Source organism: Psammomys obesus, unplaced genomic scaffold, assembly GCF_907164565.1.
Source record: "Psammomys obesus unplaced genomic scaffold, mPsaObe1.curated_primary_1811, whole genome shotgun sequence".
NCBI lineage: Eukaryota > Metazoa > Chordata > Mammalia > Rodentia > Muridae > Psammomys > Psammomys obesus.
This window is the reverse complement of record NW_026593286.1, coordinates 6,525,497-6,538,424: the sequence shown is the minus strand read 5'-3', so window position 1 is coordinate 6,538,424 and position 12,928 is coordinate 6,525,497. Positions and strand designations below refer to the sequence as shown.

The window sequence follows — 12,928 nt, the reverse complement described above, 5'->3', positions numbered from 1 at the left end:
TATCTATCTATCTATCTATCTATCTATCTATCTATCTATCTATCTATCTATCTATCACAATTTATTTGCATTGTATCCCGGCGGTAGTCTCCTCCTCCATCTCCTCCCAATCCCACTCAACCTCCCTCTTCTCCCCCTATGTCCCACCTAGTCCACTGATGGGGGAGGTCTTCCTCCCCTTCTATCTGACCCTAGCCTATTAGGTCTCATCAGGACTGGCTGCATCCTCTTACTCTGTGGCCTGGAAAGGAGATGATCAAAGCCTGCCACTGAGTTCATGTCAGAGACAGCCCCTGTTCCCTTACTAGGGAAACCCACTTGGAGACTGAGCTGCCTATGGGCTATATCTGAGCAGGGGGTCTAGTTCCTCTCAACATACATGGCCCTTGATTAGAGTATTGGTCTCCATAGGACCCTCTGGGCCCAGGTTTGTTCCCCCCCCCTGCTCTGTTGGTCTCCTTGTGGAGCTCCTGTCCCCTCCAGGCCTTCTATCTCTGCCTTCTTCCATAAGATTCCCTGCACTCTGCCCAAAGTTTGGCTATCAGCCTCCACATGCTCTTTGATACCCTGGTGAGTAGAGTTTTTCAGAGGCCCTCTATGGTAGGCTCTTGTCCTGTTCCCTGTCTTCTCCCACTTCTGATATCTATCCTGTTTACCCTTCTGAATGAGGATTGAACATCTTCCCTAGGGTTCTCCTTGTTGTCTAGCTTCTTTAGGACTATAGAGTTTATTATGTTTATCATGTATTATACGTCTCATATTCACTTGTAAGTGAGTATATACCATGGGTGTCTTTCTGCTTCTGGGTTGTCACTGCCATTCTTTTAATATTGTTCTCCATCTACACTATCACCTAAAAAAATATTTCTAAATTACATATTCTGTGTACTATCTTCTAGCAATGATGGTGATATTTTTATTCAAACACACCTTCCCATAGAAATAATTAGAAATGCTTTAATTTTTAAATATCTGATGGGATAGCTTAACAAATTTAAGGCCAGATCAGGATGTATTTGTACAACAGTGGAGGCCAACTAGCTATCCTACCTTTCTTAAAAGGAACCAAACCTAGTTAGGGGAGGAAGACCCTTCAAAGAATTTATAAAACCCCAGTCCTGAAGGAGGTACTATTTGGGCTTTCCCAGGTACCGTTTGCTTCATGGAGGGATTTCTCTCTGTGTGCTTAATGTCTTGTATATTTACTTAACCTTTAAAAACACCTTTCTGTAATGACTTGAGAAAAAATTCTTGGGGCTGCTCAGTGGTTAAGAGCATTTGTTGCTCTTGCAGAGGACCTGGGTTTAGTTCCCAGCACCACATGGTGGCTCCCAGCCGTCCAGAGCGCCATAGAATTGGAGTTCTGGATCTTATGCCCTCTTCTAACGTCTGCAGGCACCGTTCCTACATGATACATTTACAGCACATTCAGGTGAAGCACTCATATACAGTAAATACAGTCAATCTGAAAATGTTTTTTCAAGAGTCCACAGGACATTGCAGGTCTGATTAGTGGTTGCGGAGATGAAAAATAAATCAGGGTAGACCTGGAACAGGCATCCCATAAGGATCTGTAGCTTGAGGTCAAGCTGACTGACTGGGCCAAGCAAGGGATCTACACTCTCTTGAGCTAGTTTAAAGGCTGGCACTGCCTCTGGCTATCTGGCAAAATCAGGTGGAAATTCTTTTAAAAGAAAGGTTTCTTGAGCATAGGCCTCCAGTTATTCAGTGATCAACACATAAATATACCCAGGCACTAAAGCAGAACCCTAGAGTTAAAACCAGTAAGAAACCACAGACAACAAGTTCCTTTAAAAAATATTATAGGGACTAGAGAAATGGCTTTGTGCTTAAGAGTACTTGTTGCTCTTTGAAGGACTCAGGTTCAATTCCCAGCGCCCATGCGGCAGCTCATGGGCACTTGCAACTCAAGGCCTGGAGGACCCAACACCCTCTCCGACTTTTGCAGGCATGTGTTGAACAGACCGTACATGCACCTAAATCAACCATAAAATTAATATATATGTTAATTTTAGGTACTGAATTAGGTACTGAAATTATCACTTATTTAGTTTGAAGAGGAAAAAGTTGATAGAGCTAATTGCAAATTGAATAAGGAGTTAATACATTGGAAGATGGTAAGAAGAAGTTATTCAGATAGTACTTCACAGAGAAAAATGGAAAACTAAAGTGTGCAGTGATGTGATTAAAGCTTAATTTGAATCCTAGCAGGAAGTGAGTCAAAAAGAAAAGCAAGTGGCTTTGAGAAATTGGCATTAATATTCTGAAACAGGTGAAATACCAGACCACAGACTTAAGATCACTGATTACAAATAAATAATGTATTTTTAAATATCCTAATTTGGATAAGGTGAAAGCGTGATAAAAATCAAATGCAAAGAGAAAATCTTAAAAGAAACTAGGTTGACCATTAGTTTTTTTTTTTTTTTTTTTTTTTTTTAAAGATTATAAGCTGGTTGTTGGTGGTACACATCTTTAGTACCAGCATTCGGGAGGCAGAAGCAGGCAGATCTCTGTGAGTTTTGGGCCAGCCTGGTCTATAGAGTGAGTTCTATGATAGCCAGGACTATACAGAGAAACCCTGTCTTGAAAAACAAAAACAAAAATGCTAAACAATAAAACAAACAAGAACAAGATTATAATATAATTACAGTACTTCTCCCTTCCCTTTCCTTTCCTCCCTCCAAGTCTTCCCATCTTCCTCTTTCCGCTCCCTTTCAAATTTATGGCCTCTTTTTTTTTTCACTAATTGCTATTGCTTGCATATGCTTACATATACATGTACTCCTAAATATAACCTGTTCAGTCTATATAGTGTTCCTTGGATGCATGTTTTAAGGGCTGAATGTTTGGCATTCCTGGACCACCCATTGGTATGCTCTTCCCGGAGAGACCACCCCTCCTGCTCCTGCTTTCTTCAGTCGCCCGTTGTGTAAGGTTGCGGCCTTGTGGGCTTTCTGGATCCCCTTTGGAATGTCCCTTGTTGTCCTTGTTCAGGTCACATTTGGGCAGTCATGTTGGTGAGACTTTATGGGTGTATTACTAGAAGACACAATCTCACAGCAAACTCCATGATCATCTGGCTTTCACAAACTTTCTGCCATTGACTTTTTATGCAATATAATTCAGATCATGTTAACTTCAAAATTTCAATGCCTTTCTATTTCTAAGGTATAAAATAAAACTCTTGGAGTGTCATATAAAGCCTTCCCTGATCTTGCCCTTACACTCAGTTAGATACACAAAGCTGTTCTCTGTCCAGTTTATCCTTGATTAGGTGCCTTTACTCATATTTTTCTCCCTTCTGTAATTCCTCCCAAGGTCTAGCCAGCTCCTACTCAGCTTTCCTACTTGAGCTCTGAGGTTAACTACTCTGTCAACTCAGTTCCTATCATATTACCGTAGAGCACACCGCTTGCAGTAATTACCAATCCATTTACTTCCAACACTTGTTACAGCTTTGTTTGCCTTCTAACCTAGATGCTCCTCAGGGAGGAAGACAGAAAGGCCTGGCATTCCGTAGGTCTTTTGGTGAAGAAACGGTACCTTGATTGGGCTTTTTGTGGCCTTTTTGTCTTACTCTGATCTTGCTTGTATGGAGAGTAGGTCACCACGGGCAATGGCTGCATAATGTCATCTTCTGGCCCTGCTCTTTCACTGCTCTAGTTTCCTGGGGAGGATTAACAGTGCCGTCTGCGCGTAGTAGGAGCTGTGCTGTGTGTACAGTGAGCACGCAGGGAAAGGAGCACGCTGGTTCCATTAGCTTGACAGAAGAGCAAGAAACCCGCGTGGGCTGGGATTTGGTGCACCAGGCCTGTCTCTTGAGCCTTCAGTCCTTGCAGGATTAAGTACTAGCATCATCACCAGCTCATTATGCCCCACAAGCCTTTAGCAGATCAAACGTTTGTTCATAGTTCCTGTGAGGACCATGTTGTCATCTGTACATTTCACTGGGAGGAGGGGATCTTGAGGAAAGGTTTCCTAGTTAATTTTGAGAATCTGCAGGGAGCATATCTTTAATTACAAATTTTGGAAATCACACACTTTTATTGTCTTTTGTTCAGAATAGACTGGCCTTTCATTTGCCACATGAGTGTACTGCTCCTTTAATCTGATAGATTAACACCCCTCCTTTACTTTTAAAGGCCTTAGCCTTGTTTTTTGTTTTATTTTTTAATATATGTGAGTTTTGCTTGTATCTGTGTGCGTTCCATATGTGTGCCAGGTGCCTATAGGGGCCAGAAGGTGGTGCTAGAGCTCCTGGAACTGGAGTTAGAGATATTTTTAGCTACCATTGAAGACTGGGAACCAAACTTGGGTCCTCTGCAAGAGCAGCAAGTGCCTTTAACCACTGAGCCATCTCTCCAGTCTCTAAACACCCTTTTAATTTATTATTTTATTAATTATTTATGGTACTGGGTATTAAATCTAGGACCTCATGTATGCTAGGCAAGTGGTCTACCAGCCCTGAAAACCGCTTGGCATGCTTATAAAGTGTTAAGAATCATTAGGCTTGTTGGCCTATTATTTTTATAGGAAACGGCCAATCAGAATAGTTTTTCTTACTTAGATAAGGCTGAGTTTTAATTTCCTTGTATATAGGTGGTGCTAACTCTAGTAAACTGGAACTTTCAAACTTTTTAGATAGAATTTCAGATCATCTCTAGAAAGAGTTTAGAATTTTACTTGACTTTGTTTCCATAGTACTCCTCAGGGAGTTTTGAAAAATTGTTTATATTAGTTGTGTACCTAGTTTTGAAAAAAAAAAAAATTCTCCTTTAGGGCTGTGTGATGGCTCAGCAGGGGACGATGCTTGCCAGTAAGGCCACAGACCTGAATCTGATGGCTGATGTTCACTTGGTAGAAAGAGAGGACCGCCCCAAGCCCACATGGACTGTACACACATGCACGTGCAAAGAACCTAAGAACACTTAGCAAAGTGATCAAGAGAGAGTCACCTTTAAACGAGTGCTTTTGGTAACCCCTGCTTTCTAGAGTTGTTGGAGACAGAAAGGACATCAGAGTTGGCAGCTCTATCCTCAGTATGGCAAACTGAGCACTGTGGAGGCCACACTCTTTTCCCTGTTGAGAACTACTAGCAGCTCTGCCCAGTGGTCATGGTCCATTCTAGTGTTTTATTGCTCTTCTGAGTGTTTCTGGGAGTCCACCAAAAGCATTTTTAATTCAAACCCACTTTCTATTCTTTCAGACCCAGCCATTCCTAGTGATGAAGATGTACTTGGCAGCCTCCTCTTCTCAGCCCCCTCTTCTCTCCAGAATGTTACCTCTGCTTGCCATCACTGCCACTCTTTTAATTCAGGCTTTGCTGTGTCTCCCATGGACTATAACTGCAGCTTTCAAAGCTCTCTTGCTCCTCTTGTCTGTCAACTCCAGAGCACTACCAGCTTCATAATCCTAGTGCTGTATAACTCTCAAGAGAGAAGCGGCTCTGGCTTCTCAGATGCTTTATGGTATAGTGCCTGAGCTTGTCACTCTCTTTGTCTGGACCTGTATGTTAGGAAATATGTTCTGCTGAGAATAGCTGTGAATCCTAAAATAGTGATGGCTTAAGTGAAAAGAAGCTTATTTCTCTCATGTTAAAGAAGACCAGATGTGGGCAGGCAGTGGCTTGCAGGGTGGCCCACATGTCTCCTCCTGTCCTGCTCTTCTGCAGGTCATGTGGCTTCCAAAACCAAGGCGAATGCTCAAGGTGCAATTGATACCTCCCGTATTCCCACCCGTAGATATGGGAGAAGAGAAAGCTGGGTCTCTGAACTGTAAGGAAACTTTCTGAAAGATTCTAGTAGTACTTTGCCTAGGTGTTACTGGTTAAAGCTATGGCCAAAACTGGCAGCCATGCATAGTTGCAAAAAACCATAAAGAACATGGTCTTTTAACCAAGCTTCCCTGCTGATAGCTATTCGGGGCTTTTATGATTAGGAAAGAAGAGACTAGCCTGGGCAGTAACTAGAGTCTCTGCCATGGTGCTCGTCCACCTCTGTCCCAGCCATGCTCTTTCTCCTGTGGCAGCACGCTCCCACCCAGCACTGTCTCGACCTTTGCTTGCTACTGTAAATGTCTTCCTAGACCTTTCTGCTTCCTCAGCAGTGGCCGTGCGTTTGCCCTTGCTTGTGCACAGCAGTGTGGACCAGTGAATTGAACAGTTATAGGTCTGTGTTGAACCTCTGCTCTACATGGTGGACTGAAAGTTTCAAGTACAGAGTACACAGCATGCAAACTGTAGTTAAAGCCACAGTCTAGCTGTCCCTCTTGAATTGTGGACTTCCGTGTTGAGCTGATTATTCAGCATCATCCCTTAAGGGTCTCAGAGGTGTGACCAGGATGGATGGCCAGCTCCAAATTAGAAGTCTAGATTTCAACCCCTTCTCTAAACTTTAAGTGTTGCCAATGTAGCTGCTATGGTCATAAAGCCGGAACTAACCCTTCGCTGATCATATGCAGTAACCCTTAAACTCTCATATAAAACTGCCACTAGTCTGTCAGTTCAACTGCAAAACCATGTCTTAGTTCTCTTCTGCCTGTACCATAGCTGTGTCCTCCTGCCTAAACTCTGACAGTGCTCTCTTCACACGTTCTCAATCTGCTCTGATCTTGCTGGCAGCCATGCCCCTTGCACAAAACTGATTACAATTGTTTCTAGGCTTAAATTCTGGATTTGTGAATCCTGCAAGGAAGCCCCACCTGGTTTTCCTATTGTTCATTCTCATCTGTTACATAACCCATTCTTGCCTCTGCTTTCTGGCTCCCTTTCTGGTCCGTGACTGTAGTCAGGACCATATATAAGGAACTTCCTGCTTGCACCTCTTCTTTATTTGCCACCCTCATACCCCTTGCTACTCCTGCCCACACCATCCTTTTGTCTTGATGTAAATATCATTTCTTCCTAAGCCTTTTCTTAGCCCCTAAACTGTATTTTCTTTCCTGTTCCTCTTTAGGGATGTATTTCTTTCTAAGGATTCATCACAATTTTTCATTTGTATTTACAGAGTGGTTACTTACTAAAACCATTTCCACAATCATGTGTATGTTTCCTGAGAGCTTAGAACATATTTCTCTTACTGAAAACTGGATCCTCAACACCTAGTACTCGAAAATATATAATGTCTTAAAAATGAGTTAATTAATGACTCCGGATTGAACAATGCAATATTTTTCATTAATCTGTCAACTTTGCTTGTCAGTTCAGTAAGACCCAGTTGTTGATAATCTGTTAGGGTGAATCACTTTTCCAGCTTAGTGCTGTGTCTCTCTATACTCATGGACTTGTATCTGTGACTCTCATCTGCACCACTGTAAACTTCCATGGAGATTCTTTGAATGTCACTTTGAAAAAAGCCCTATTTTTCCCAGGATGACCTTTTGAATAGAAAACCTCGAAGCGTCATGTTTTATGTATGCTTGAAGGAAATCGTGCCTGGGCCTACTTCCATTATTGGCCTTTCATTTTAGCTAGAAGCTGGTATAACCTCTGGAATGTCAGACTTGCTGTTGTCAGCATGGAACCTGAAAGTGATAGTCACTTTAAGATGGAAAAGCTGGTCTCAGCTAAGTATGGTTACACATGCCTTTAATCTCAGCTCACAGGAGGCTGAGGCAGGAATATCACAAGTTCAAGGTCAGCCCTAGCCACTTACTAAGAAAACAGATAAAACAATGAAAGAAAAGAGAACCAGTTTATTTTTTTTTACCACTTTGATTGATTGCTAACTTTTAAAGTCCAAACCCTTAAATATCAGATATCTTAATAATGTGCAATTATAATTTTATCTTCTTGTTTTTAATGAACTGTGTAATCTATAGAAAACACTGATAAGATATTGTTATGTAACAAAAGAAGTCAATACTGTGGGTGTGTGTTTTCTTTCAGATTATTTAATAAAATGTTCTGAAAGCATCGTTTTCCATTTTCTTTTTTTTTTTTTTTGTAACATTCTGAGTTATTGATCTAAGATAAAAGATAATCTTGGGTGGTCACCTTGTTTTTTTTTAAATTGATAGAGAGGTCATTTATCATGGGAGAGTTTGTTTTTTCCTTTTTGGAAGACTGAAAATTCTTCTTTCGGTAGCGCTACGCATGGATTTCAGCGTTCTGAGTTTGAGACCATAGCAGTGGTTCCAGAGCTCCTCCAGAAGAGGCATCCAATCGTGAGGAGGACTCATGCATTTATTTGAACTTTAGAAATGTCTAAATAAGTGCAGGTCTCAAACACCTTCTTAGAGCAGGTGCTATTCGAATTGATTATGGATCTCTTTTAATCAGGAACTCTGACATAGCTGGGGAGGAATGTTTTACAGTAAGAATATAATGTAGCAAATGAAAATAAAAATATAAAATTTCAAAAAGTCTAATTTGCTGTTTTTGCTCATGGGTGTTTGTTTGTTTGTTGTTCATGGGTGTTTTTAATGAAATGCTTCTGGTACTCAGCCTGACACTGCTTCCATGGAGAGATGTGATTTCAGTCTCTGGGGTAGAAATTTAGCATTGGAAAACTTTAAATACTTCATTCTTCTTTTGATGCCACTGAGAATCCATTTCCTTTTTGACAGTATTGGGGATTGAATCTCGGGCCTTAGGCATTTTACCAACTGCTCAGTTACAGCAACAACTCTTGTCAATAAGAATGGAAATCTAGCCAGGCATAGTTGTGCACTCCTTTAATCCCAGCACTCAGGAGGCAGAGTCAGGCAGATCTCTGTGGGTTTGAGGCCAGCCTGATCCACAAAGCGAGTCCAGGACAGCCAGGACTCAGTTACACAGAGAAACCTTGTCTTGAAAAAACCAAAAAGAAAAACAAAAACAAGAAGAATAAAATACAGGAAAATCAGAGTTAGGTTGGGTCATTCATTCCTTCATTCAATCATTCAGTGAATACAATTTATATTTTAATATTTTTCTCATTATGGCTGGTACTTTGTTAATGTTCAGGGACTCTGTGATACAGCTTCCATGAGGTTGCCATCCATGATAGGGTGGAACCTTAGGATGATGGGATTGTTTCGGGGTCACTCATATTCTTATGAGTAACTCCTCACCTGCACTGTGTAAGAATGCCCAATTAAAAAAAGAAGTAAATGGTTATGTTAATTTTATTTATTTCATACATGATAAACTTGCCTTTCACTTTCATTCTTTGTTGTGTACTGAAGTCATGTGTAACAAGCCTATACCTTTTACATTTTGGCATTTTGACTTGAGAAATTTCATTTTAATGCTCTCTACATGTAGGATGGTTTGTATGTTACTAATGGTAGGTAGATCATATATAGCCTGCTAAGAGCAGGTGCTCAGCACAAGCGCAGATATAACTTGATTGGTCTTATGTGAAGCGCCCAGCTGATGTTGTGGAGTACTTGACCTCTGTTATCCTTTCCAATGCGAATTTAAAGATCTCTTGTGTGCCCAGGGGACACAGAGCTAAGTAGTCCCTCTTTTTTTCTCTCTGACTTAGGAAAAGAAGATTCTAGTGCTCCAGTTATGAAAGACGAGAACACCCCCACGTCACAGGACACAAGAGCCCTGTCAGAGAAGTCACTCCAGAAGTCAGCAAAGGTCGTTCCCCACAGGTTTTCTCTAACCTGTCGCTTGGGTCCCTCATCAGAACTGTGGTTGCTCAGTTAATCAGAGAGTTAATTGAAGCTGTAAGTTAGGGAAAGTGAATAGGATTTTTGTAATTTTATGAAGCTGATTATTATTCTTTCCAGGTCTGTAAAGAATTGTGGTGGTAATTTGATGGGAATTGCACTGAATCTGTAGATTGCTTTTGGAAAGATGGCCATTTTTACTATGTTAATCCTGCCAGGCCATGAGCACGGGAGATCTTTCCATCTTCTGATATCTTCTTCTAATTCTTTCTTCAGAGACCAGAAGTTTTTTTTATACAAGTCTTTGACTTGCTTGGTTAGAGTCACACCAAGGTACTTTATGTCCTTTGTGGCTATTGTGAAGGGTGTTGTTTCCCTAATTTCTTTCTCAGCCCAGGAGGGCCACTGATTTTTTTTTTTTTTTTTTTTTTAGTTAATTTTGTATCCAGACACTTTGCTGAAGGTGTTTATCAGCTGTAGGAGTTCCTTGGTAGAATTTTTGGAGTCACTCACGTATGCTCTCATATCATCTGCAAATAGTGACTTTAAACATATGAATATGTATTTACTTGCTTGATTTGGGATGCTAGTAGCTTCTACAGGTATAGGACCAAGTATAGTTGACTTTTGCTCGTGGTGACACATGTGCTACAAGGACAAGAGAAAAAACAAAACCATGGTATGAGACTTCCTGTACCAGAGACATCGTCAGTATTTACTCTAGGCCACAGTTCAACCATCTTGCTGAGAATAACTCTTCTGCCTGTCACATGAGGAGTTTATACGTTGTTATGCTGTGTGTGCGGCTGTTGCTCGTGGTGTTGTAAAGAGCTTCATCTCACTAGGCATTCTTGGCGATAACTATGTTAAGATGCGCCAGGTGGGAATGGCTAGACTGAGTGAGCAGCCTAGGGGACTGGGTCCAGCTTGCCTTCCTCTTTCCACAGTTCTGTAGCTGCCTCCTATGTTTTTGGCATGAGGGATGTGTAGATTACCACTCTGTATCAGCTGTGTATTGTATAGAACACACACATATGTATTTATACACGACTGTGCATAACACACGTGACAAAGCTGTATCTGTTCTGTCTCACCTGTGCAGTATTTAAATTTTTTAATTTATAGTTTATAGTAAACAAACAAGGAATGTTTACATAAAAATTGGACTTTTTGCTTGTCTTGTCGAATCAAACTCTAACTGCACTGAGCCACAATCCTCTGTGACTGTCGTTAAAGCTGGCCTCTGTCCATGGAACTTCAATTTCATGCCATCCTTCAACCATATTTATCTCTTCTCTTCTTCTCTCTTTTGATAATGTTTCCTAATTATATTAAATGAGAAAAGATGTTCAGTTGATGTCAGCACCAAGATACTGGATTATCCAACGAGAGCCCAGTAGAAGAGCTATTATAAAGAACTTCAACAAACATTGCACATTCCCTGGACACATTTGAGAAAACAGGAGATGTCAGCAAAGAAATTGAAGTTATATCCCAATTGAGAACAGTAGTTTTTATATTTAACAGTATTTTTAAAGAAAGCAATTGCTGTTTTGTTCTTGGGAAGCCCTGGTATGGCTTGTGTGGGGGAGTATAATTGGAGCCGACATGTGACCTGTCCATCCCTGCAGGGCTGCGCTCATCTTTATAAGGTCAAGGGCTGGTTATCAAAAGCATTTCCATCCAACTTACCCGTCTATTCCAAAGTTGTTTCCCTTTTCTGAATACTTAAGTTGTTGCAACTTACATATAGATCACTTAGTTACAGAGCATCACAGAGAACTACTTCATGGTGACTTCGTAAAGCAGTTGGGTCCAGCGAGCTCATCAGATAATGTCCTGCTGACTTTCTGACTGATACTCACATAGAGAAATAGTCATTTTGTCTTTGGTGTTTTCAGGTGGTTTACATCTTGGAGAAAAAGCATTCCCGAGCAGCCACCGGCATCCTCAAACTCTTGGCTGATAAGAACAGTGACCTGTTCCGGAAATACGCCCTGTTTTCTCCTTCAGACCACCGAGTGCCGAGAATTTACGTACCTCTCAAGGACTGTCCCCAGGACTTCATGACTCGACCTAAAGATTATGCCAATACGCTGTTCATCTGCCGCATCATAGACTGGAAGGAGGACTGTAATTTTGCCCTGGGGTAGGTGATCTCTGGCAGAAACTGCAGGGCATAGGAAAAAGTTGGTGAGGGTGGGCTTTAGGTGAGCTTCTTGTGTACATTAGGTCTTACTTCTTTATTAAAGCCTTGATACTGGTGCAGTTTGGCCCTGATCTTTTAGACATTGCCCTTGGGTCACCTGTAGACGGCTTGCGTTACCAGGCAAACATCACTGTTTTCAGCATAAAATATAAATCCACTCTGAATCTCTTCCTGCTATGTCATAAATACCACTGGGACCTGTATATTGTACAGATACGTTCTTGTACTAAACTGTCAGTCTTCTAATTTCAGACCTCATGTTAAAATATGAGAAGAACCACCATATTCACAAGATCCCCGGCTTTGATTTAATATGAACATGAAGACATGTTTGAGTGTTGGGCTTGTTCATGATGATCTTCAATTTAAGTAATGACAAAGATTTTATATGTGGCATTGCAGACAGAATTAATCCCACTATAGAGAAGCTGTCAAAAATCACTCTAACTTAAACATGTATGTTTAATATAGGTCATGGTCCTTAGACTATCAAGGATTATTATTTTAGTGTGTTTGAAGAATCTGCTGGACCTAGCTGTCTCATAAATGCTGTATCTATTTTTTCTTATAGCTAGGACTCATTTTAAAAGAGAATATTGTGTTAGCTATATTTTGACCCCTTATAATGGTGTCTTGTTTTATACCATAGGAAATGAAACATAAATATAGACATAAATATAGAGGCATCTGTTTGGACACTTACCTGTAGTCCAGTTTAGTGCTCATCCAATTTTTCTAAGACCTTCCTGGGGATGCTCTATGCTTATCAGACCCAATGCTGAATGAATGACGACTGGCCACTGGCTACTTTTTGATGCTTTTATTAGATTTATCCTACGTGTGCATTCTTAATGCTTAGTCAGTTAAACTAAGTAAAATCTATGTAGTAGGTCCAGCATGGTGGCCCACACCTTTAAAATCAGCAATGAGAAAACTGAGGTGGGTGGATCTCTGAGTTCAAGGCCATCCTGGGATAGGCCAGCCAGGGCTATATAATGAAACCTTGTCTCAACAAACAAACCTGTCTGTCTGTCTGTCTGTCTGTCTGTCTATCTATCTATCTATCTATCTATCTATCTATCTATCTATCTATCT

At 40.9% G+C, this 12,928-nt stretch overlaps 1 protein-coding gene across 4 annotated transcripts in view; it reads left to right on the top strand.

The window, feature by feature from the left end:
* Dis3l2 (DIS3 like 3'-5' exoribonuclease 2) overlaps nucleotides 1-12,928 on the top strand; it is a 320,053-nt gene that overhangs the window by 122,686 nt on the left and 184,439 nt on the right. For all 4 annotated transcript variants that reach the window (XM_055616630.1, XM_055616632.1, XM_055616629.1 and 1 more), the window contains 2 exons: nucleotides 9,492-9,592; nucleotides 11,526-11,773. In XM_055616630.1, coding sequence (XP_055472605.1) covers nucleotides 9,492-9,592; nucleotides 11,526-11,773 — 349 coding nt within the window. The remainder of the gene's footprint in view (nucleotides 1-9,491; nucleotides 9,593-11,525; nucleotides 11,774-12,928) is intronic.